The sequence below is a fragment of the Gracilinanus agilis genome, chromosome 4 (assembly GCF_016433145.1).
Source record: "Gracilinanus agilis isolate LMUSP501 chromosome 4, AgileGrace, whole genome shotgun sequence".
NCBI classification, from domain to species: domain Eukaryota; kingdom Metazoa; phylum Chordata; class Mammalia; order Didelphimorphia; family Didelphidae; genus Gracilinanus; species Gracilinanus agilis.
Window position 1 is genome coordinate 348626254 of NC_058133.1, and position 25644 is coordinate 348651897.

The following is a 25644-nucleotide window of genomic DNA, read 5'->3' on the forward strand; positions in this document are numbered from 1 at the left end:
CCTAGCAGTACCAGATATTAAACTATACTATAAAGCAGCAGTCATCAAAACAATATGGTACTGGCTAAGAGACAGAGAGGAGGATCAATGGAATAGACTTGTATGATAAACCCAAAGAGCCCAACTTTTGGGACATGAATCCACTATTTGACAAAAACTGCTGGGAAATTTGGAAAACAATATGAGAGAGATTAGGTCTAGATCAACATCTCACACCCTACACCAAGATAAATTCAGAATGGGTGAATGACTTGAATATATAGAGGGAAACTATAAATAAGTTAAGTGAACACAGAATAGTATACTTGTCAGATCTCCGGGAAAGGAAAGACTTTAAAACCAAGCAAGAGTTAGATAAAATTACAAAATGTAAATTAAATGGTTTTGATTATATTAAACTAAAAATCTTTTGTACAAACAAAAACAATGTAGTCAAAATCAGGAGGGAAACAACAAATTGGGAAAAAAATCTTTATAATGAAAAACTCAGACAGGGGTATAATTACTCAAATATACAAGGAGTTAAAGCAACAATTGTATAAAAAATCAAGCCATTCCCCAATTGATAAATGGGCAAGAGACATGAATAGGCAATTTTCAGGTAAATAAATCAAAAGTATCAATAAGTACATGAGAAAGTGTTCCAAATCTCTAATAATTAGAGAAATGCAAATCAAAACAACTCTGAGGTATCACCTCACACCTAGAAGATTGGCTAAAATGAAAGAAGGGGAGAGTAATGAATGTTGGAGGGGATGTGGTAAAATTGGGACATTAATGCATTGCTGGTGGAGTTGTGAAATGATCCAGCCATTCTGGCTGGCAATTTGGAATCATGCTCAAAGGGCTATAAAAGAATGCCTGCCCTTTGATCCAGCCATACCATTGCTGGGTTTGTACCCCAAAGAGATCATAGATAAACAGACTTGTACGAAAATATTTATACCTGCGCTTTTTGTGGTGGTAACAAACTGGAAAAGGAGGGTATGTCCTTCAATTGGGGAATGGCTGAACAAACTGTGGTATATGCGGGTGATGGAATACTATTGTGCTAAAAGGAATAACAAACTGGAGAAGTTCCCGGCGAACTGGAGAGACCTCTGGGAACTAATGCAGAGTGAAAGAAGCAGAGCCAGAAGAACATTGTACACAGAGACTGACATACTGTGGTAAAATCTAATGTAATGGGCTTCTGTACCAGCAACAATGCAATGACCCAGGACAGCTCTGAGGGATTTATGGTAAAGATGCTACCCACATTCAGAGGAAGGACTGCAGGAGAAGAAACATATAAGAAAAGCAACTGCTTGAACGTATGGGTCGGGGTGGACATGATTGGGGATGTGTACTCGAAATTACCACACCAATGCAACCACCAACAATTTGGAAATTGGTCTTGATCAAGGACACATGACAAAACCAGTGGAAATGTGCATCGGCCATGGGTGGGGGGAGTGTGGGGGGTGAAGGGGAAAGTAGGAGCATGAATCATGTAACAATGTTAAAAATGATTATTAATAAATGTTAAAAAAAAACATAAAGTATCAACAAACCAAATATAACTTAACTTACTGATCAAAAAAAAAAAAAAAACAACAATACATTCAACTCAATTTCACTCCCTATAATTCAGTTAACTGCACCCCAAAGTTCAAATTTGTTCTTCATGGTACAGTGAAGGCTTTTCAGGCATCTTCATGGTGTCTTCATCAAACAGGTTCGTCGTCTGGATTCTGGGGAGATGGCAAAATCCTTATCCTGAAATTATTCTCAAAAGAATTTAAACTAAACATTATGGATTATAAAACATACATTTCCTTCTAAGAATCATACATTAACCCCTGAAATTACTCCTAAAAGAATTAAATATACATATATTTTTACATTATTGAATTTTTAAAAAAAAACTTAATACACATCCCATCCCCCTGAGGAAAATTCTAAACACACCTTTTTTCCTTGAAAAGGGTACCTCAGGTCAGCTAAAGATGAGTGGCTGAGTCATGGGGGTTGTATGAAATCAATTGGCAAAATACAAAGAATAAAATTGAAGAAAAAAGAAGAAAAAATTAACTTGTGGATAAAATGTGCAAAAAATGTAGAGGAAATAAACAGGCCTTTGAATTAAGGCCCAATGAAAGTGATTTAGGCAGTCTGCTATTACCCATTCAGGGCCAGGACTTAAGGGAAACGTCTCTCTCTGATCTGATTTACCATCAGCTTTTCAGGGAAGTGAGCCAAATAAATAACCAATCTTAGGTGCTGGCCTAGGAATTTAAGTTGAGGGGACCCACGTCCTCTAAAGTTTTAGAAAAGACTGGGACTCCAGGACTCAAACCCCAATTTCCAAGCCCTAAAGTATTGGCATAAAACTCCTGCAATCCATGCAGATTTTTTTAGTCAAGTGACTGACCATGTGCTTTCTTAGCACTAATTAACAGCTTTACGTTCCCTTCTCCTGGAATCAGACCGAAAGGCATTTAATCAGTCCCATAGGCTCAGGTATTTGCATTAAGCTTATATCACTGTAAAATTTAAAAAAATTTTAAAAAAGAAAAATTATGATTATATATGTACTTTCAGTACAAGATGAGAAAAAGGAAAAATCAATTGCTCTAATTAAAAAATGTTTTAAAATTAAAAAAATATATATATATATATATAGCTTAGAACTAGAAGGGTTTTGTTACCCTAAAATGAGATTTTTTGTGAGAAAAAATGGATCTTAGAAATAGCAGATTCACAATGCACATTCAAATAGAGTACCATATTTTCTAATAGCACATTTCAAAACAATAAAGAATGTTTAAAAATCATATACTTGTTACAACTTTTAAATCTTGGCTAAGAGTTTCTCAACAAACTGTTATTGCTTCCATAGCAAAATCTGATATTTAAAAAAAGAAACCTTTTGGTCTAAATCATCCTCAGATAAGAATATACAGGAGCTCCTTGGCTTCATGTTTAAAAAAAAAAATCCCGGGTAGGAAATTTTCATGCTTCTACCCATTTAAGGCAATAATTTTTTTTATAATAAAATATATAAAAGCTTATACTTTAAGGGAACAACTCTTTAGGATCTAAAGTAAAAGTTAAAAAGCCTCTTGTGAAATTACAAGTTAATTCTCAAGGTATGGAAACTTCCAAGGTTCTATACAATTACCAAGACAGAATAAAATTGAAAAGACATGTGCTCCTATAAGATGTTATAACTGCAGCGGTTTTGATACAGTAAGCTTTAAGTAAATTAGGAAATATAATAAAATCATAAGCAGAAACTTCATTAACTTAAAATAATTCAGTGCAACAGGAAAATCAACAAAACAAACAAGATTAATTCACAAAACTAATTAGCAAAATACAGTTAAGATACAGTCTCTTTAAAACTGAGTTCTAAGGTTTTAAAAATAGGGTTTTTTAAGTTCAAAGTTCTAAGCAGGTACAGGGTGAATTTCCTCCACTGATGTTCAGTTCTTAATCACAAGAAAGTTTGAATAGGCCATGCGCCCAATGAAGAGTAATCACTCGTTCAAGGTTCAGACACCAGGTCCACGTGGGGTCGGGTCATGGGCTCGGGGCTAGAGAAAAGCTTAGGTCAGTTTTGTAGAAAATACCCACGTGGAGAGCTTGTGGGCGGGGGCTTCCCTGTGGAGGACAAGAATGGCCTTTCAGGTTAAGAGTCCTCTATAAGAGAGTAGGGAGAAAATGGGGATACGTCCCAAATCTTTAGCGGCAGAGGTTGAAGCTGAAAAGGCGGAACTTGTCAAGTCAGGGCGGGGGTTGCTCCTCAGAAGTCTCAGGATTCAGTAAGGCAGGAACTTAGAAGAGGTCTGCTCCGGTGAGTCAGGAAAAGCGGCGGAGATCAGAGTAGGCAGGAATGTGAGGCAGGGGACAGTATTGGTGTTTTGGTTTTAAAGCCAGAAGCCAGATCGGCTGGCCTGACCTTCCAAGGTGGTTTGGGCTGGACTGGCTGGCTGAGTCCCACGGGAGGCAAAAACATGCTGTTGTTTAGAGTGAAAGCATGGCGAGGAAAGCCACTTTCCTTTTTTAAAAAATTGCCCAAAAAAGCTGAGCGAGACGGCCAAAAAACAGGCATGGCTCTCTTTAGGCTATCTGGAAAATTGAGAATTCAAATTCCAAACTTCGGATGGTTGCCATTATTGTTACGATTAAAAATGATAAAGACTGAGATAATAATAGAAATTAGTAGTTTAATTAAAGCCATACTGATAGGGATAAAATCATTAGACCATGCGCCTGTAAGAATTCACATTGCCTCAGCCATTTTTTACCTTTCGTATCACCTGCTCAGGTAGCTAAGAAGGCTACTTCCTCCTCCCCCAGGAGACTTATCCCCTCTCTTACATCATCATACTTCCTGTTTGCCATGAGGAATCATGGGAAATGTAGTTTCAAAGTCTCTCACATGCCCATAGGAAATATATAACATACTTTTAAATGGCATCTCCCCAATTCCAAATATACACTTCTAAAAATAAAGATGATTGAAATGGGTCTGAGGGATGAGTAGTTCTTGTTCTAGGTGGAGTGAATGATTCTTGAGAAAATAAAAGTTGAAAGATGGCTAGGAGAAGTAACATAAGAAGCAGAAGAGAGAGGAGTCAGGAAGGCCTGTCCTATTATTATTTGTGGGAAGAGATCATTTCCCTAAGAATTCATGTCTGACTTTTTTTGGGGAAAAAGCATGATTTGAGGAAATCAAATTTTAAAAAGTGGTTGGTTTAATTTTTTCCAAGTTCTGGACTAAAAAATTATGTATAGAACATGGAGGATAATGTAATTCACACATAAAGGTATTCATGCTAATTTTTTTATTTTTATTCATGCTAATTTTCAAAATCTAAAATCCACAAATTTTTAAAGAATATTTATGGGCTTGAATTTAAAATTTTAAATGAAAATTAAGTTGACTGCTTTAAAGATACCTTTCATAACATATGACTTATCTTTCCTGATTATTACAAATATATAGAATATAACTGAAATTAGAATAATTAAGTTCTAAGAACCTCTACAGTTAACTTCTCCCATTACAGTTGTTCATATGCAAATGAAATGAAAGAGAGTGTCTTCTCTTGGAGACTCTCTTCTCTTTAGGACTATAACACAGCTATCTCCTATCCAGATAGTACCTTCTTAGATTCCTTTATTGGCTCTTTTTCTAAAGGTCACATCCATTAACTACGGGTGACCTCTTCAAGACTCTTTCCTGGACCTTTTTCTTTTCTTCTTCCGTACCTCAACATGACTTCACCAGCTCCCAAGGGATCAATCATGTCTATACAGATTAATACTCAGATCTAATTATTCAGCTCTAATCTCTCTCTGGCACTCAAATAGTATACCATCAACTGCTTTTGGCAGGCTGTCCCATAGGCATTTTTTGAACAAAAACAGGTTCAGAAAAGATCTCATAATGTCTCCCAATTCCTCTCCTCTTGCCAACATGCAAACTATTACTTTCTCTTTTTTTTAAACCCTTACCTTCCACCTTAGAATAAATTCTGTGTATTGGTTCCAAGGCAGATGAATGCTAAGGGTTTAGCTTGGGGTTAAGGGACCTGCCCCGGATCATTGAGCTAAGAAGTATCTGAGGTCAAATTTGAACCCAGAACTTCACATCTCTAGGCTTCCTCTCTATCCATTAAGCCCCACCTATTACTTTCTAAAGCATCACTCTACTTCTAGTCATTCAGGCTCTTGACTTTATGCTATTCTCAACTCCTCATTCAACCCCACACATCAAATCTGTTTTCAAAATTTTGTCATTTCTATCTTCACGACATTACTTACAAATATTCTTTTCTTTGCATTCAAGAAGACAATACCTTCCTAGAGGCCCTCATTCCATCTAACTTAGACAATTGCAACAGATTTTGGTCTGGCTGTTGTAAGTCTCTCTCCATGCCAATCTAATCCTTTACACAGCTATCAAAGCAATTTTCATAAAGCATGGGGCTGACCATGTCAATCCCCTACTCAATAACTATAGTGACTCCTGTTATTTCCGGGATCAAATATAAAAGTTTATCTTTTAAAGTCCTTCACAATCTAGCTCCTTCCCACTTTTCCAGTCTTCTTATACTTTACTCTTCTTTCCAAATACTCTACAATCCAGCAATACTGGCCTGCTTCCTGTTCTGTACACATAATGCTCCATCACCATCTCCTGGCTGTCTAGCATGGCTGGAATGCTCTCCTTCCTCACCTCTACCTCCTGGTTTACTTCATATTAACTCAAGTTCCATAACCTTCAGGAAGCCATTTCCAGTCCCTTCCTCTGCAATTACCTTTTATTTATACAGTATGTATATTTAAGCATATAGCAATTTGCATGTTGTTTCCCCCATTACAATGGGAGCTCCTTAAGGGCAAGAACTATTTTGTCATGTTTTTTGGTATCCTCAGAATTTAATAATAAAAGCATGTTGAAACAGCAAGGCAGAACAGAGGACAGATTACTGGACTTAAAGTCAGAAGGGCCTGAGTTCAAATTAAGCCTCCCACAAGTACTAGCTGTATGATCTGAGAAAGTTTCTTAATTTCTCCCAGCCTAGGTTTCCCCATCTGTAAAACAGGAATAAGAATAGCACCTATACTTCACAGAATTGTTGAGAGGATCAAATAAGATCCTCTCATCCTTTACATAAGTATGTAAATCAGTTTGAAAATCTTAAGCGATATATAAAAGTTATCATTGTGATTATATTGGTTATTATTATTAAATGACTAGCTTAAGCAAGTACTTTAATTGTAAAGTGAAGTTTGTAAATATAGCTTTTAAAAAATAATTGTCTTATATACATCTCATAAGTAATAGTAATTTTTATAAATGTTTGTCCCTTTTTGTAAGAGGGAAATAGGTTTTAAGGCATTTTGGAAGCTTAGACGGGCATGCAGGAGCTGAGATTCCAACCTGGAACACAGTGGACTCTCTAAAAGGCAGTTGGGATTTGGAAGGAGTTGGGAAACCACTGACTTGAGAGACCTATGGATTTGGGTATCTCTAAGCAACACCTGGGACCTTACAACTAGCAGGATCAAGGAGTAGAGGTTGAGATTTCTGACTTGCTTGGTGGACAAGCAAAGTCAGTCTCCCTGATTTTCTCTGAAGAGTTATTTGACTGATTCCTGTGCTCTTGGAGTATACTTGGACTACTACAGTTCAAGACCTATTGACCATCTGCGTGAGATCCATTTGTACCTCGTGTCTCAGCTGCCTGTTTAGTGTAGTGTAGGGATTTCCCAGATCTTCAACTTTTAACCCTGAATTTGATCCTTAGCATTTTAGGTTAAGTGTGACCTCTCCCATCATCTCTAACCCTATAGTCTATATTAAACCTGTATTTTATAATTCTTTGGTCCCAGTCTTCACAGACTCCCAGGCTAGATGGATCTGTGATACCAGTTGGTATCAACTGCCAATCCATAATTTCTCATTCCTTGTACTTTGGTGGGGTTTGTGTTTCCCAGTTTGTTAGTTCCAGTCTGTTATACCTGTCCAGTCAGTCCTCTTTCTCCCCTTTCTCTAAACCCAGTAATATTTAAGTTACACACAAGTGTTTCCCCATTAGACTTTAAACATTTCTTTAACTTTACCTATCTGCTTTGCAGCTTTCAAGATATCTTTTAAATCTTCATTTACAATTTGCACTTCCTTCTTCTCCAGATTGTCATCCACAAATTTTACGATCTTATTCCACGTGAGACCTAAATCTGAAATTTGTTTCTGAAGTTTGGATCGTTTCATCTGAAAAGGAAAAAAAACAACACAAAACCATTAACTCATACAAGTGGTTTTCTTTTTTTTTACTCAACTCAAATTCAACAAAGTGCATTATTTTATTTATCAAGTCCTCCCACCAAGAAATAAATAAAATCATATAGAAGATCATAGTCTAGTGTCTGAATTACCCAACTTCATTGTTTTACAAATAATGAAACTGAGGCCAGGGATTAAATGAGTTGTCTCAGATTCTACAAGTAGTAAAATTCAGAAGTGAGATTTGAACCCAAGCCCTTTGACTTCAAGGTCAATGTTACTCCATCACATTGCCTCTATTCATTATATACAATTTACAGATCTCAAAAGTAACTTCATTTAAAGCTGAAATTTTGTGATATTCCACGGTTTTGTTCTATACCACAAGCTAACACAAACTTTATTATGTTTTATTCCTTTTCATATATCCAAGAATCTAGCCAAAATGGTCTTTTTGTTGTCCTTATGCATGACATACCATTTCTCACCTCTAAGATTTTGCAATGGTTGTCCCAAATACCAAGAATGAACTCCCTCCTCACCTCTGCCTCTTAGAATCCCTTTGTTGTTAATGGTGTACAGTCATATGTGACTCTTTAAGACCCTTTTGTTGACAAAAATACTAGAGTTCACTTTATAGATGAAGAATTGAGGCAAATAGGGATAAATGCTATGATAGACTTAGCTCTTATTAACAATACAATGATCCAGGAAAATTATGAGGGACTTATAACAAAGAATGCTATCAACCTCCAAAGAAAGAACTGTTGGCATCAGAATGCAGATGAAAGCATATGATTTTTAATTATTTATTTGGGTTTATTACTTATTTACAAAAAACGACCAACATGGAATTATTTCACATGAAAAATATATGTATAACCCAGATGGAATCACCTGCCAACACCAGCAAGGAGAAGAGAAAGAGATAAGTTTTATTTTATAACAGAGGAAAAAATATGTGAAAATTTGTTAATACATGCAAATGGTATAAAAAATTAAAAATTACAATGGGATTAAATGGCTTTCCCAAGGTCATAAAGCTATTAAATGTCTGAGGTCAGATTCAAACTCAGGAAAATGAGTCTTCCCGATTCAGATCCACCACTGTACCACCTAGATAGCTACTCTTGGGAACCCCTAATTTCTTTCAAAGTTCAGCTCTAATGATTTTCCAAAAAAATTCATTTGTACTTCCTTTGAATATATTTTGTATATATTTGTGTGCATGCATGTCTCCCTTTATAAAATGAATTCTTTGAAGGTAGAGATTTTCATTTTCAGCTTTGTTATCATACAATGACTAGTACAGAATAGGAGTTTAATAATAAAAAAAAAAAGCTTGGCGATTAAATGAATACAATGATATTTTTAGTTTTCAAAGACAAAATTCTAATTCCTAAACCTATTACTACCTATAATTACTTCCACTGATAAAGTTGGTCTCACAGTTTTCAAATGTCTTGCTTTAATTACATTGCTCAATAGTTTATCATTAGACCTTTACTGTGTAATGCATTACAACTGTTAAAAAATAAAACCAAATGGAATTATTCATAAATAAGGACAATAGTTAACATTAGACTTACATGAACTGATACAAAGTGAAATGAACAGAACCAGAAGAACATTGTACATGCAAAAGTAATAATGTAAAGATGAGATCAGATATGAAAGATTTAGCATTCTGATCAATACAATAATAATTCCAAATGACTCACAATGAAAAATGCTATCCATTTCCAGGGAGAGAAATTATGGACTTTGAGTACAGAATGAAATTTATATTTTTTCTTCTTGACTTTTCCCCCTTAGCCACTTAGCTGCTGTGGAAATATATTTTGCATAACTTTATATGTAAAATGAGTATCATTATTTCTTGCCTTCTCAATGGGAAAAGGATGGGGTAGAGGGAGAGAGAATTTGGAACTGAAAATTAATTTTTTTTAAAGTAGGGAAAAAAAGAATACAGAGGAAACAAACAGAAATAGCTGTATCTGTGATGGCAAACCTATGGCATGCAGAGGCATGTCCATGGACAGGCACAGGTCCCTGGCTTAAGACAGTGGGAGGCTGCATAGCTGAGCTTTGCTCAGCCCTGAGTATGGCCACTCCCCTCTATCCTTCCCTCCCCCTACCCCTCCCAGGCTACCAGGAGTGGAACACAGTCACACCCCTACCCATCTATTACTCTGCAAAAGGTACAAAGTCCTTTTAGTTTTCCTGGACCCTTACTGGGTGAATAGAACTGGTAACAGACCTACTGTCCTGCTTTTATAAGCAAAGAATTGATTGGCTCTGGGCCCTCCTGACTGCACTGACCCTAATTAAAATAACCCCCTGAGCAAATCTAGGGTTGAGCTCCATTCACCAAGTCCAAAGGGAAACCACTAATCAGATCCTTCCTAATCCTTCAAAGGATATGAGAGGAAATCACACAACCAACCCAAAGGAAGGGATCAAACCAGCTAACACCTCAAACTAACACATAAGGTCCCCTAGATACCATCCTATCCACCCCTACTACTGTAAAGCTGGAAAGGCAGAATTCATGAACTCATGTCTCTCACATTAAACCTTTTATCCCCCAGAAACAAGTGGCAGAAGAGGAGGTGGGGACACCTATTTCTGTGAGCAGGTGGAAGACACTCTAGAATAAGTACTCCCCTCCCCCTTTCTCTTTGTTATCTTAATCCCTCCAAGTGAATCCCTCAAACTGTTGGGTATACAAGAAACACCCACAAAGCAAAGAAAATCCCTGGGCTATAGCCAGGTCTGAGTGAGTTCCTCAAAGGCCTACCAAATCCCTGAGGCTTTGAGGAAATTTGCATCCATTCTGCTACTAGGGGCAGCCTTTCACTTAGAATATCCCCAGGCTCATGCACTGTGTAGAAACTGCACTGGGAATTTTTCTGTCACTTCCAGGAAGGGAATGAAGATGTATTCCTCTAATTGTACATTGTTAGATTTAAATTAATAGTTACAAGTTCTTGTTTTTCATAGTTTATTAATAATCACTTGAAATAGAGAAAGCAGATAGGCATAGATTTAAAGTCTCTTTCCTACTCTAAGTCTAATCATGTGTAATTCATTCCACACAATTCTCCTTCTCCTCTCCTGCTGCCTTCAAGGAAGTAGAGCCTGGTGGGGTCCCACCCAAACCTTTTTAATCAAGTTCATGGACATAGTGTTGGCAGGAAAAATGGGATGAACCAGGTCGGTAATTTGTGAGGGGGAGGAGATAAAACTCCCTCTACACAATCTCCCCTGTGATTCTATTGGAAGATAAGCATGTTGAACTCTCTCAGATTTACATGCCTAGTCTCCCCAATGAATCATTTCATATAACCAGCTTACACCTCTAAAGATTCTGTCTAAAGGTGCATAACCTACTGTACTTTACAAAGGGGAGTATTACAACAATTTGGGGATAAGAGAGAAAGAAAAGAGAAAGAAAAAAACTAATTGATAGATGCATTGACAAAAAGCCAATTAGGGGGCAGTCCCCATTGACATAAGAGTTTACATTCAAAATAAGTACGTTCAATCCCCTTTAGTTCAGTTCATTATATCCCAAAATTCATTCTGGGACTTTTGATGCTGTGTATGGTTTCCACAGGCATCCTTGTGGCACCTTCTTCAAAAAGATCCACTTTCTTGATTCAGGATATTGGCGACTTCTTTTCCTGAAATTTCTCCAAGAGACTTTAAATGTTGGATTTTAGGATAATTACACAATCCCCCCTGAGGAGGGTGTTAAACAACACCAGAATCGCTCAGGGATACATGGCTGAGTTATGAGGTATATGAATCACTTGTCAAAAGAAAACCAATAACCTGCAAAAAGAATCCCAAATTAAAGAGCAAAAATTAAATTCTGGATAAAAAGTAAAATATAAAAATCTTACGCATATAAAATTATGAGTAAAAAAGAATAAACAGGTCCTTGAATCACCAGAAAGGCCCAATTAAAGTGAATTATGTCCCACAAGCCTGTAGGACAGTTGCAGAGATATAGCACTTTATCCATTATCAATCAGGACTACAGAAAATTGCCAGATTATAAAGAAGGGACTAGTTTCTAAGGTAAAATGGAAGTATGATTCCCTGGCCTGATTTTACCTTCAATCTCCGGAATAATGGAGCCAAAATGAAAGGAAAACTAAGGTACATGACAGAAACCTGGCACAAGGGAGTCCTGCATCTGAAGTTGTCAAACAACCGCTTCCTCAAACCTCAAAACAAGTCCTCTGTCTTGGGGCAGATCCTCATCAATCCCACAGGGATAATTGGTCTCCTTGACCTTGTGCTTCTTGGCACTGTGCAGTGGCTCTTTTGTGATCCCTTCTTTTGAAATCAGAACCAATTATTAGTAAGAGTCCCATAATACTTAATAATCAATGGCAGGTTTCCATAGTCTTAAGCTTTTAGGTGTGCATTGATATTAAGGCTAATAGATATTTTTCCACTTTCTTTTCATTATACGAAAGAGATAAATTTGAGTCATTACTAGGTATTGTAAGGGTTAAATTAAGGAGTTCAACAAAGTGAGGAGAGCAGTTTAATAGAAACTTTGTTTACTTTAAGAAATTGCAGATAGAAAATAGTAAAGAGAGATTATTAATCTTATACCCTATAAATATACCTAAAATTCCTAATAACTACCTAACATTTCCTAAAACTATCTCTGTCTTCTCTGGACAGGTTCTTTGCCTGGCACACCAGTCCTAATCTATCCATAAATTATTCACTAACTACCTAACTCCCTAAAGTAATAGACAGATACTACTCACTCACTCTTCCAATTAGTTTTCTATAGCAGCCCAACTGTCATTAGCCAACTACCAGCAGATCACTGCCTCAGAGACAGATATCCTGGTCTCTAGAGGTCCCAGATGCAAAAGACCCTCAACAGTCAGCGGCTGCTTCCTTTTTTTTCTCTCACTGACCAACTGTCCCCACTAACTTCCTGTCAAGAGGGCAGGCTATTTCCTCTCCTCAGATCCTGGTCTCTTTGGTAACGAAATCTTCAGCTCTGGCTTACTGACTCATTGAACCTGTCACTTGTGATCTACTTAGAAACCCTGCTCTCTAGCCTCTTAAGGAGACAGAGAGATTAAGAAAATCCCTTTAACAGTGTAAAAGTTAAAATCAATTCAGGTCCTTATAAAACAGCGAGCTGTACTGCAGTATCTTCTTGGTGATTCCCTCTACAGAAGGAGTCAATTCCACCTGTAGGGGCAGAGCAATGAACCTGTAGCTGGAGCTTCAGGGAGCTGAGAGCAGAAAGCACATCATTAACGGTCTCTGTGTCTGTGATACATTTTCTAGCAGGAGTTTCTGTCAGCAAGACCATGAGGTTATAAGAGGGGTAAATGGTTTCAAAATTAGTTGTGACTACAATGGGATCATCTTCAAAGGAAGAAGTCTTTTCCTTAAAGTTTTCAGTGTCTTGTGGAGAGAAAGGTGTATGACAGCTGTCAACATGGATTTCTGGGTGACTCAGTTTACCTATTGTGCTAAAAGGAATAATAAACTGGAGGAGTTCCAGGTGAACTGGAAAGATCTCCAGGAACTGATGCAGAGTGAAAGGAGCAGAGCCAAAAGAACATTGTACACAGAGACTGATATACAATGGTAAAATCGAATGTAATGGACTTCTGTACCAGCAGCAATGCAATGACACAGGACAGCTCTGAGGGATTTATGGTAAAGAACGCTTCCCACATTCAGAGGAAGATCTGCAGGAGAGGAAACATAGAAGATAAACAATTGCTTGAATGCAGGGGCTGAGGCGGACATGATTGGGGATGTAGACTCGAAACTACCACACCAATGCAACTAACAATATGGAAATAGGCCCTGAACAAGGACACATGTTACAACCAGTGGAAATGTGCATTGGCCATGGGTGGGGGGAGAATGGGGGGTGAAGGGGAAAGTAGGGGCATAAAGTATGTAAACAGGTTAAAAATGAATATTAATAAATGCTTTTAAAAAATAAATAAATATAATAACCAAAAAAAAAAAATTAACACCAGTACTAAGCACACCTATTTTGATTTGAATGTTAAGCACCTTGTTGTTTTAGAGGCTTCCCTATTGGTCGAAAGCTTCCACTCAGGAAGCCCAGCTCCTGAGTTTGACCTTTGTCTTTAATTTGTTACAGTTGATCATTTTCTAATGCCATAGCATAACATAACTAATATTAGGAGGTTTACACAACTGTTTATGTTTAGTCTTTGAAGGTTTCCAAAAAGGTAGAAAGAGACAGGTTCAGTATCTCTTTGGAATTGGCACTAAGAGCAGTGTCTTCTCCCAAGGATATGGTTCCCAGAGTCTCAGAGCCTTTGGTTCTGTATGGAATTTTGTTTATGACTCTGTGTGGTACCCAGATTTATGAGCCTCTCCCTTTATTTGATTAAAGAGTGGTTTTCTGACTACTTGGAAGTTCTGTATTTATTTCTATGCTAACATGGCCAATGTTTGCTGTAAAAAAGGTAAATGAGAGAAACCCTGAGAAGAGTTGTATCAGGTGTCCTGGGTTTAACTTACAGGCTTACAGGATAACCTCCCCCCACCCACCCTCAGGGACAGAGATTAAAAGATGGTTGCTTCTCTGTACTAGGCCAGTAATTCAAGGTGAAAGAATATATCAATTGTGTCAGAAAGGAACAAACACCACAAGAAAAGAAGAATGTCAGTTTACTAGTTTAACCCCACCTAGGTTCCTGAGGTGATTTCCCCTGACACAAACTTGCTGGAGAGAGAGGGAATGGCATTTGATTGAGACTTGGCTTAGCTCAACTGAATGTAGACATTCTCTGGCAAAAACTCCTCAAACCGGTATTCCCTTATGTCCCTAATAGTTTGATCTGACTGCTTCTTAAGAGTTTAAAGATTTATTTAACAGGGCATTAAGGGTAGGTCAGGAAAGAGGATGTAGGAGCCCTGGCTAATACCCCAAAATAAGTGACAAAGTTCAGCCCCGATCTCAGCCAAGGCAACTTTGGAAAATCATATTTGATCTTGATGTTCCCTATCTATAGCTAACCCTAGGCTAAACCACTGGATTAATAGTCTCGAGGCTGTTAGCAGATCAGGTTGTGGGAATTCCTGCTGGCTCGATTCAGTCTCCCCTCTGGTCAAGCCCTTCAGGTAAACTGCTTCTTGATAGAGTCCACACAGGTAGAGATTTCCAGGTATTTAGGAACAAGAATGCAACAAATGTCTTCACAGGAATCACTTCTGAATAGGAAATGCTGGCTCGATCAGGAGAATTGGCCCAGAGCTGTCTCACACCAAAGTTCAAGCTCAAAGACCCTCAGTTTTCAACAGTCACAGTCACCTTCAGATTCCTTTGCCTTTCAGAATTCTCTGTCACCAACATTCCAAAGCTTTTCTCATTTACTTTTCTGTATTTTCACATTTCTTGCATGTTGCTCCAAATTTCTTCCTTCATTATCAAGCTCTCCTAATTATTATAAGTGGGACCACGTCCTAGAGCAGTGATTCCTAAAGTGGGAGCTGCAGTGATCCAGGAGGGTAGTGATCGCCACAGGCACATTTATCTTTCCCATTAAATGCTATTAAAATTTTTAAAAATTAATTTCCAGGGAGCTAAGTAATATTTTTTCTGGAAAAGGGGCAGTAGGCCAAAAAAGTTTGGGAACTACTGTCTTAGAGGGAATAGGCCTTTATTTGAATCATCTGTGATTACTGCAACTTGGCTTGTTGTGAGGGTTGCTTGGGTTGTAGTGAAATACCTCACTGAGAAATTGACAGATCAAGAAAACAGTTCTAGAAGAGACAATTTAAGACTCATTGCTCTTCCTGAAAAAGCAGAAATTAATAGAAATTGGAGGGTGAATAGTAGATGGCATCAAGAGAAACTTGAATGAATATATACCACACAAAGAGAGAATGGGAAGGGGAGGGATCAATACTATTATAAAAAGGAGAGGAGGAGAGCATTGAGAGGTAAAATTAAAAACTTGCTCTCAGTGGAATTAACCCTGACAGGGAAGAGTAGCTATATCCATTGAGATATAAAATTCTATCTAACCCTACTGAGAAATTCAGAAGGGATCAACCAAGGGGAGCAGAGGAGTGGGGAGGTCAAAAAAGGGAGGGGAGGAGAGGAGGGAAGGAATTCATTAGGCCTTAAAAAATAAAAATACGGTAATAATAAGGGAGGGGGTGGAAAGGGAAGTAAATCAAGGGAGGGGATAAGGGGGACTGGTCTAAAACAAAACACTGGTTTAAAAGGAAATAGCGTAACGAGGGATAGAACTAGGAGAGGATACCAAAATGTTGGGGAATACACAACTGATAATTATAACTCTGAATGTGAATGGGATGAACTCGCCCATAAAACGGAAGCAAATAGCAGAGTGGATTAGAAACAAAAAGCCTACCATATGTTGTCTACAAGAAAACACATGTGAGGCAGGTGGACATACACAGGTTTAAGGTGAAGGGCCGGAGCAAAATCTTTTGGGCTTCAAATGAGAAAAAGAAGGCAGGAGTGATGATCATGATCTCTGACAGAGCCAAAGTAAAAATAGACTTGGTTAAAAGAGATAGGGAAGGTAATTACATCCTGATAAAAGGCAGTATAGACAAAGAGGAAATCACAGTGCTCAACCTGTATGCACCAAATGGTATGGCATCCAAATTCCTAAAGGAGAAACTGACAGAGCTCAAGAAGGAAATATACAGTAAAACCATACTAGTGGGAGATCTAAATATTCCTCTTTCATATTTAGATAAATAAAACCAAAAAATAAATAAGAAAGAGATGAGAGGTAAATGAAATCCTAGAAAAATTAGACTTAATAGATAGGTGGAGAAAAATAAATAGGGACAAAAAGGAATTGTAATAAGGGTATTAGGCTAATAGGGTAATAAGGTGGTTGTAAATAAGGGAATAGGCTAGAGGTAATAGGGAGATTAAGGCAAGGTAAGGTTGCAATAGGAGATAAGGCAGGTAAAGGACTAAAGGTAATGTGAATAGGGATAAGGCACTGTGGATAGGGGTTTGTGGATCCCTAAGGCAGTAAATAGATAACGAAGATACAATGGCGAAGGTGGTAGATTGAGGTGTTAGGAGAAGTAAGGGAATGACTGAGTTTAGGGAATATAAACACAGAGGTATAAAGAGTTGCAAGGGCACACAGCTACAGCCTAAGAGACACAGACTGGGACACAGGTTTGAGACAGAGACACTAAAGGGAAACAGATTGTGCCCTTTAAGTAGAAAGGGCCCTTCTACAGACAAAGGTTAGGACCAGCCAAGAATGGCTTGAAACTGACTAGAGGGCTTCTTGTCAGTTTCTCAGGTTCACAAAGGAATAGCTTAGAGGAAGTATTAAGAATGCACTTCCTCCAAAATGGACACCTCCAATTCCCTTCACGACCCAGGAACAATGTTATTCCTTTCTCCCCTTCTCCCTCTCTTATCAATCAACTAATGAACTAGCCAAAGGTTTCATTACTTGACAAACCGGGTTTATTGATTTTTAGGGTTGATTGGAAGGGATGGAGGGGTACAAGGCAACTCTAACAGCCGCCTAGAGAAATCTTCAGGTGGGGGAGGGAGACAGAAATGTGAGACTGAGATAGTACCTGCCTAACTCACCCCAAAGGGTTTTGTAGCCTATAGGGTTAGGAAAGTTGGATACAATGATTCAAGAGATAATTTGTAACAAGGGTAAGCCCCTATTTGACTACAGGGAAACTATGTCTACCAAGTTTGAAATCTAACCCTAGATCCACCCTCCTTTCAAAAGCCCAAGAAATTTAGGAAGGGAAAAATGATGATTGGAAATAAGGGAGGTTAGGAAGATCTAAAGGAAATAGTTTAGCTAACAGATTTTAAGAGAAAAGCTGCAGAATATAGGCCACATTTTGGTCTAAAGAACAGAGCTCAGTTGACCCTTCTACTCTCATCGAGTCCCCCGAGTCAACTGACTAACCTCAGGATTCTAAACTCTTTTCCAACTGTCAGAAACTCTCCAGTAAGGCTTTGCAGGGCTAATATGCACCCTATTTTGCACTACAGGATACACCTTCTTTTCAGCTGCACATGGTACATTCACAAAGATTGAACATGTAATACGGCATAGAAACACTGCAAACAAATGCAAAAGAGCAGAAATAATAAATGTAACCTTCTCAGATCATAATGCAATAAAAATAATAATTAGTAAGGGCACCTGGACAGGCAAATCAAAAACTAATTGGAAATTAAATAATATGATTCTCCAAAACCAGTTAGTTAAAGAAGAAATCATAGAAACAATCAATAATTTCACTAAAGTAGAATGAAAATGATGAAACATCCTACCAAACTCTGTGGAATGCAGCTAAGGGAGTACTCAGGGGGAAATTTATATCCTTAAGTGCACATATTAACAAATTAGAGAAGGTAAAGATCAATGAACTGGGCATGCAAATTAAAAAACTAGAAAAGGAACAAATCAAAAATCCCCAGATATAACACCAAATTGGAGATGATAAAAATTAAAGGAAAAATCAATAAAATTGAAAGTAAAAGAACTATTAAATTAATAAATAAGACTAGAAGCTGGTATTTTGAAAAAAACAGATAAAATAGACAAAGTACTGGTCAATCAAATTGAAAAAAGGAAAGAAGAAAACAAAATCATCAGAATTAAAAAAGGGAGACCTCACCTCTAATGAAGAGGAAATCAAGGCAATCATTAAAAACTATTTTGCGCAATTACATGGCAATAAATATAGCAATCTAGGTGATATGGATGAATATTTACAAAAATAAAACTTGCCTAGATTAACAGTAGAAGAAATAGAATACCTAAATATTCCCATATCAGAAAAAGAAATTGAACAAGCCATCGAAGACCTCCATAAGAAAAAATCCCCAGGACTAAATGGATTCACAAGTGAATCTATCAAACCTTTAAATAACAACTAATTCCAATACTATACAAACTATTTGACATAATAAGTAAAGGAGTTCTACAAAACTCCTTTTATGATACAAATATGGTACTGATCCCAAAGCCATGTAGATCAAAAACAGAAAAAGAAAACTACAGACCAATTTCCTTAATGAATATAGATGCAAAAATCTTAAAAAGGACACTAGCAAAGAGACTCCAGCAAGTGATCAAGAGGGTTATTCATTATGATCAAGTGGGATTTATACCAGGAATGCAAGGATGGTTCAACATCAGGAAAACCATTCACATAATTGACCATATCAACAAGCAAACCAACAAAATCCACATGATTATCTCAATAGATGCTGAAAAAGCCTTTGACAAAATACAACATCCATTCCTATTGAAAACACTAGAAAGCATAGGAATAGAAGGAACTTTCCTAAAAATAATAAACAGTATATATCTAAAACCATCAACAAGCATCATATGCAATAGGGATAAATTAGAAGACTTCCCAATAAGATCAGGCGTGAAACAAGGATGCCCACTATAGCCTCTATTATTTAACACTGTAGTAATTATTCTGAGGGATTTATGGAAATGAACACAACTCACATTCAGAGGAAGAACTGCAGGAGTGGAAACACAGAAGAAAAGCAGCTGCTTGAACACATGGGATGAGGCAGACATGATTGGGGATTTTGATTCGAAATTACCACACCAATGCAATGATGAACAATTGGAAATAGGTCTTGATCAATGACACATGTTAAAACCAGTGGAAATGGGCATTGGTCAGGGGTGAAAGGAGGGCGAGGGGTGAAGGGGAAAGAAGGAGCATGAATTATGTAACCATGTTAACTTTTCTAAAAAATGAATGTTAATAAATGTTAAAAAAAACCCATTTTAGTAATTAGAGAAGAAAAATAATTTGAAGGTATTAAAATAGGCAATGAGGAGACCAAGCTATCACTTTTTGCAGATGATATGATGGTCTACTTAAAAAATCTTAGAGAATCAATTAAAAAGCTAATAGAAATAATCAAAAACTTTAGCAAAGTTGCAGGATACAAAATAAATGCACATAAATCATCAGCATTTCTATATATCTCCAACACAGCAGCAAGAGGTAGAAAGAGAAACAATCACCCTAGACAATATAAAATACGTAGGAATCTATCTACCAAAACAAACACAGCAATTATACAAACACAACTACAAAACACTTTCCAAACAATTAAAACTAGATCTAAACAATTGGAAAAACATCGAATTGCTCATAGGTAGGACAAGCTAACATAATAAAAAGGACCATTCTACCCAAATTAATTTACCTATTTGGGGCCATACCTATCAAACTACCAAAAAACTTTTTTACTGAATTAAAAAAACTATAACAAAGTTCATTTGGAAGAACAAAAGATCAAGAATATCAAGGGAAATAACAAAAAAAAAAATGTGAAGGAAGGTGGCCTAGCAGTGCCAGATATTAAACTATACTATAAAGCAGTGGTCGTCAAAACAATATGGTACTGGCTAAGAGACAGAAGGGAGGGTCAGTGGAATAGACTTGGGGTAAGTGACGACAGTAAGACTGTTTATGATAAACACAAAGAGCCCAATCTTGGGGACAAAAATCCACTATTTGACAAAAACTGCTGGGGAAAATTGGAAAACAATATGGGAGAGATTAGGCTTAGATCAACATCTACACCCTACACCAAGATAAATTCAGAATGGGTGAATGACTTGAATATAAAGAAGGAAACTATAAGAAAATATACCTCTCAGATCTATGGGGAAGGGAAGATTTTAAAACCAAGCTGAGTTAGAAAAAATTACAAAATATAAAATAATATTTTGATTATATTAAATTAAAAAGGTTTTGTACAAACAAAAACAATGCAACCAAAATCAGAAGGGAAACAACAAACTGGAAAAAATCTTTATAACAAAAAACTCTGACAGAGGTCTAATTACTCAAATATACAAGGAGCTAAAACAATTTTATGAAAAATCAAGCCATTTTCCAATTGATAAATGGGCAAGAGACATGAATAGGCAATTTTCAGATAAAGAAATCAAAACTATCAATAAGTACATGAGAAAGTGTTCTAAATGTCTAATAATTAGAGAAATGTAAATCAAAACAACACTGAGGTATCACCTCACACCTAGCTGATTAGGCTAAAATGATAGAAGGGGAGAGTAATGAATGTTGGAGGGGATGTGGCAAAATTGGGACATTAATGCATTGCTGGTGGAATTGTGAACTGATCCAACTATTCTGGATGGCAATTTGGAACTATGCTCAAAGAGCTCTAAAAGATTGCCTGCCCTTCGATCCAACCATACCATTGTTGGGTTTGTACCCCAAAGAGATCATAGATAAACAGACTTTTATAAAAATATTTATAGCTGATCATAGATAAACAGACTTGTACAAAAACATTTATAACTGCGCTTTTTGTGGTGGCAAAAAACTGGAAAACAAAGGGATGCCCTTCATTTGGGGAATGGCTAAACAAATTGTAGTATATGTTGGTGATGGAATACTATTGTGCTCAAAGGAATAATAAACTGGATGAATTCCATGTAAACTGGAAAGACCTCCAGGAATTGATGCAGAGTGAAAGGAGCAGAGCCAGAAGAACATTGTACACAGAGACTAATACACTGTGGTAAAATCGAATGTAATGGCCTTCTGTACTAGCAGCAATGCAATGATCCATTACAATTCTGAGGGATTTATGGAAAAAAACACTACCCACATTCAGAGGAAGAACTGCAGGAGTTGAAACACAGAAGAAAAACAACTGCTTGAACACATGGGTTGATGTGTACATGATTGGGGACGTGACACTAAACGACCACACCAATGCAACTATCAATAATATGTAAATAAGTCTTGATTGATCACACATGTTAAAAGCAGTGGAAATGAGAGTTGGATATGTTGGGGGGGGGACTAAAAGGGGGTGAAAGGGAAAGTAAAAACAAGAATCATGGAAAATGTTTCTAAAAAAATAAAATATTAAAGAAAAAAATGATATGCACATAAAAACCAGTATTTATAATCTTTGGAATCTTCACAGTCTTTAGAATCTTTGTTTTTAATGGCTAACTTAGATCTTGAAATCAAAAGAACCATACTTTGGCCTGCTAAGGGTCTTATCCATTTAGGCTTTGCAAAGTTTTATAGCTTCCTTCTTTGTCATCCAAGCCTCCTTAGAAAGATTTGGATCACCCCAAGAATTTAATAGTTTATGCAAGGGTGAATCTAGAGGAATTTTTCCTGATTTCCCTTGATTTGTTGCAGTATTTCCTATATGAAAATGAAAAGTCTAGTCTTTCTGTCTTAATCTGCCTATTTAAGCTGGTCTGACTATTGCTGAATGGTCAATTTACACAATGAAAGGTTCCTAAAACATAAAAAACATTGAGACACAACTTCCTTTAATTTTATTGTAGAAGGTAACTAGAATTGGGTTATATAAGAAGCCAATGCAAGGCATTACGTAATTGTTGCAAGGCAAGAGTACCAATAAAAAATATATATTTCTTATTATTGTTGTTATTAATAAGTAATAATAACCAATCATTAATAACAAGTATCAATCATTAATAGTCAATAACTAATAATAGTTATTAATAATTATTGATTGATATTATTGTTAGTATTATTTGCTTTAAAATTATCTTTTATTATGATTGAAATAATAAAGCACTGAAGTAATATTGTATTGAATTAGTTTAATTTGGGGGTTTGTTCAGTTTTATTAATTTGGTTTTTATTTAATTCAATATTATTAATATTTAATTATTAATCATTCTTTTATTTAAATGTATTCAATTTGATTTTATTCAGTTTGATGTATTCAATTTAAATTCATTATTTTTAATTTTTTTAAAATTGCCTACAGTTTTTACTTCTCACCCGTGGATGGTGCCACACCTTGGAATAGAGGCTAGGACCTCTCTAAGGGCTAGAAAGCAGGGTGTCCTAAAGATTAGGGAGAGAAAAAAAATGGTGTGGTTGCACACATGCCCTAGAGGGCAGAGTTCAGTCTTTAAGGAATGTTTGAGAGAAAAAAACCTTCTTTGTAAAAGTTCCATCCCTTTCCCCTCCAGGGATAAAGCCAGTGGCTATGTGTTTTCAAGATTAGGGGGCTGAGCCACTAGCTCTAGGCCTTAGGGAGCTGGGCAGGGAGCACCAAACTGCCAGTGACAGGCAGTGTCTGAGGCCAGATTTTGAACCTAGGACCTCCCATCTCTAGGCCTGGCTCTCAATCCACTGAGCCACCTAGCTAGTCTTATTGGCTGCTGTGCTAGATGGGATCAGGGTCTAGAGGGTGGCACGGGAGACCCCCATGTGGGCTAACACCTCAGTCCCCACCCTCTCAGCTAGAAGTGTGGAAGCCCCCCTGGATTAGTTTAGGGTGAGCTCAGAAGCCAAGCTGGGGTCATGGATGGGCTGCTTTCTGTGCCGTGCGACACTCTGCATGAAGGGTGTGAACAGGGGTCTATGAGCAGCTTCAGCTCCAAACTGGAATCCTGTAGCTCCTCCCAGTGGGAAGAGGGAAGGGCCCTGTGCAGGGGGAGACCACAGTCCAGTCTGGACTCAACTCTAAACTGGAAATCTATAGCTCCCCATGTGGGTGGGGTAGTGGGGGTGGTACCCTGCCACAGCCAGGAACCAGGGGTGCTGTACAGTAGCTAGCACAGGCAGGGCAAGTATGTTGTGGCTTGGGAAGTTTAGTAGGATGTTGCTCTAATAAAGGGCTGAAAATGGGAGAGCCAAACCTAGGCGTGTCCAGTAACCTTCACAGCAGGGGACCTAGTCTACCCCATTCTCCAACTGGAATTTCCTGGAAGTCTATAGCTAAGGGGGGCCACGTGGGGGAGGAGAATTCTTACCTATCTGTGTGGCAGGCTTGAAAGGGAAGCAGCAGGCATCCTCTTGGCAAGGAGCCCCAGGCTGTGTCCAGGACATGAAAGCAGACAGGTGGGGCAGAAAAAAAGGGCAAGAGCAAGCATAGGGAGAGAAGGGTGGCTTTGCAAAATTCACCTACTCCCTATTCTGTACTCAAAGGCTTTCTTAAAGAAAAACTTTGAGAATTCTCATTCCAACTTCACTGACTGCCATTCTGTTAGATTTAAATCAATATCTTGAAGTTCTTATTTTCCATAAAATGTATTAATAATTGCTTGAAATAGGGAAAGCAGATAGGCACAGATTTAAAGTCTCTTTCCTACTCTTAAGTCTAACCATGTGTAAATCATCCCACACAATTCCCCATCTGTCTCTCCTGCCGCCTTCAGGAAAATAGAGCCCAGTGGGGTCCCAACTACACTTTTTTTTTTTTTAAACCCTTACCTTCCGTCTTGGAGTCAGGCAGAAGAGTGGTAAGGGTAGGCAATGGGGGTCAAGTGACTTGCCCAGGGTCACACAGCTGGGAAGTGTCTGAGGCCAGATTTGAACCTAGGACCTCCCATCTCTAGGCCTGGCTCTCAATCCACTGAGCTACCCAGCTGCCCCCCCAACTACACTTTTTTAATCACATTCATGAACAAAGGGCTGGCACACAAAATGGAATGAACCTGCAAAATGGGATGAACCCAGTTAGTAATCTGTGAAAGGGAGGGGATGAAATTCCCTCTAAACAACATACTGGTATCCTAATAAATAGCAATGACCATGACCCTGCACGCAGTCAGGGGGCAGAGCATGCAGTTGGGGGTGGGACATGGCATGCAATGGAGGTGCAGCACTGGCACACAGTGTGGGGGTAGAGGTGGTGTATGGCACAGGGTACCTAAAAAGTTTCAAAAAGTTCCCCATCACTGAGCTATACCATCCAAGGAATAGGAGATTGTTCTCACTACCATGGAACAGACCTAAGGTTAATGAATGTATGAGGAAAGGCTCCTCTCAACAAAGTTCTAAAAGTGAAAACAAACAAAATAAAAAACTCACACCCTATTCTATTTCCAAGTGTTACCACCTCTCTTTTTCAATCAGATACAGTACAGTGATGATCTAAGTGAAGGACTATCATTTACATTTACCTTAATTCCATCTGGCTAATATGTACTTAGCAGATTATCTTAGAGATGATCTTATAGAAAGAATCTTTACATCATTGCTCCAAAATCAAAGGCAACAATTCAATCTTGACGAAATGTGTCTAAGAATTGCCTGTGTGTATCTGAGTGTTTTACAATGCTTTTCATATAAAAATTGTTACCATTAAGTCAGCTGATTCTTCATTATAATCATCTTGTTTGGTGACAGTTGAGAAGGAGCGCAACGCTCCTGTAAGACGAGGTAAGGCCATATCATTTATTCAGTGGTCCATGTAAGATGAAATGAAATCCTACTTCACTTCCTAAAACCTGAAATAGGAAAAAAAAAATGTATTTTGATTGTTTTTTTCTATAGTGATCAAATAAAATAAATTCACCTCTACAGGGAAAACAATTTGTAATGGCAATTATTATAAATGCTTAAAGACTTACTTTCTATCTTTTCAACACAACAGTATTAAAGTATCTTCTATTAATATATTTATTCTATTTTGGGGAAGCCAGGAAGTACAGATAAGACGGGGGGAGATCATTACATGAAAGAATGGTGAAAATGCCTCAAGTTGAGGAAGGAATATCTTGTTTAAGAAACATTCAATGGGGGACAGCTGGGTGGCTCAGTGGATTGAGAACCAGGCCTAGAGATGGGAAGGTCCTTGGTTCAAATCTGGCCTCAGACACCTCTAGCTGTGTGACCCTGGGCAAGTCATGACCCCCATTGCCTAAGACTTAACCACTCTTCTGCCTTACAACCAAATCACAGTATTAGACTCTAAGATGGAAGGTAAGGTTTAAAAAAAAGAATAAGGAAATGTTAAAACACTATGACAATAAGGAGGTAGGGAA

At 37.6% G+C, this 25644-nt stretch overlaps 1 protein-coding gene across 1 annotated transcript in view; it reads right to left on the minus strand.

Moving 5' to 3' along the window:
• Positions 1-25052, minus strand: part of ASCC3 (activating signal cointegrator 1 complex subunit 3) — a 357810-nt gene extending 332758 nt beyond the window's left edge. Inside the window, exons 1-2 of the mRNA XM_044675397.1 lie at positions 24960-25052; positions 7598-7771 (exon numbers count right to left, since the gene is read on the minus strand). Coding sequence (XP_044531332.1) covers positions 7598-7771; positions 24960-25049 — 264 coding nt within the window. The 5' untranslated portion in view covers positions 25050-25052. The remainder of the gene's footprint in view (positions 1-7597; positions 7772-24959) is intronic.
• Positions 25053-25644: the final 592 nt, after the last annotated feature.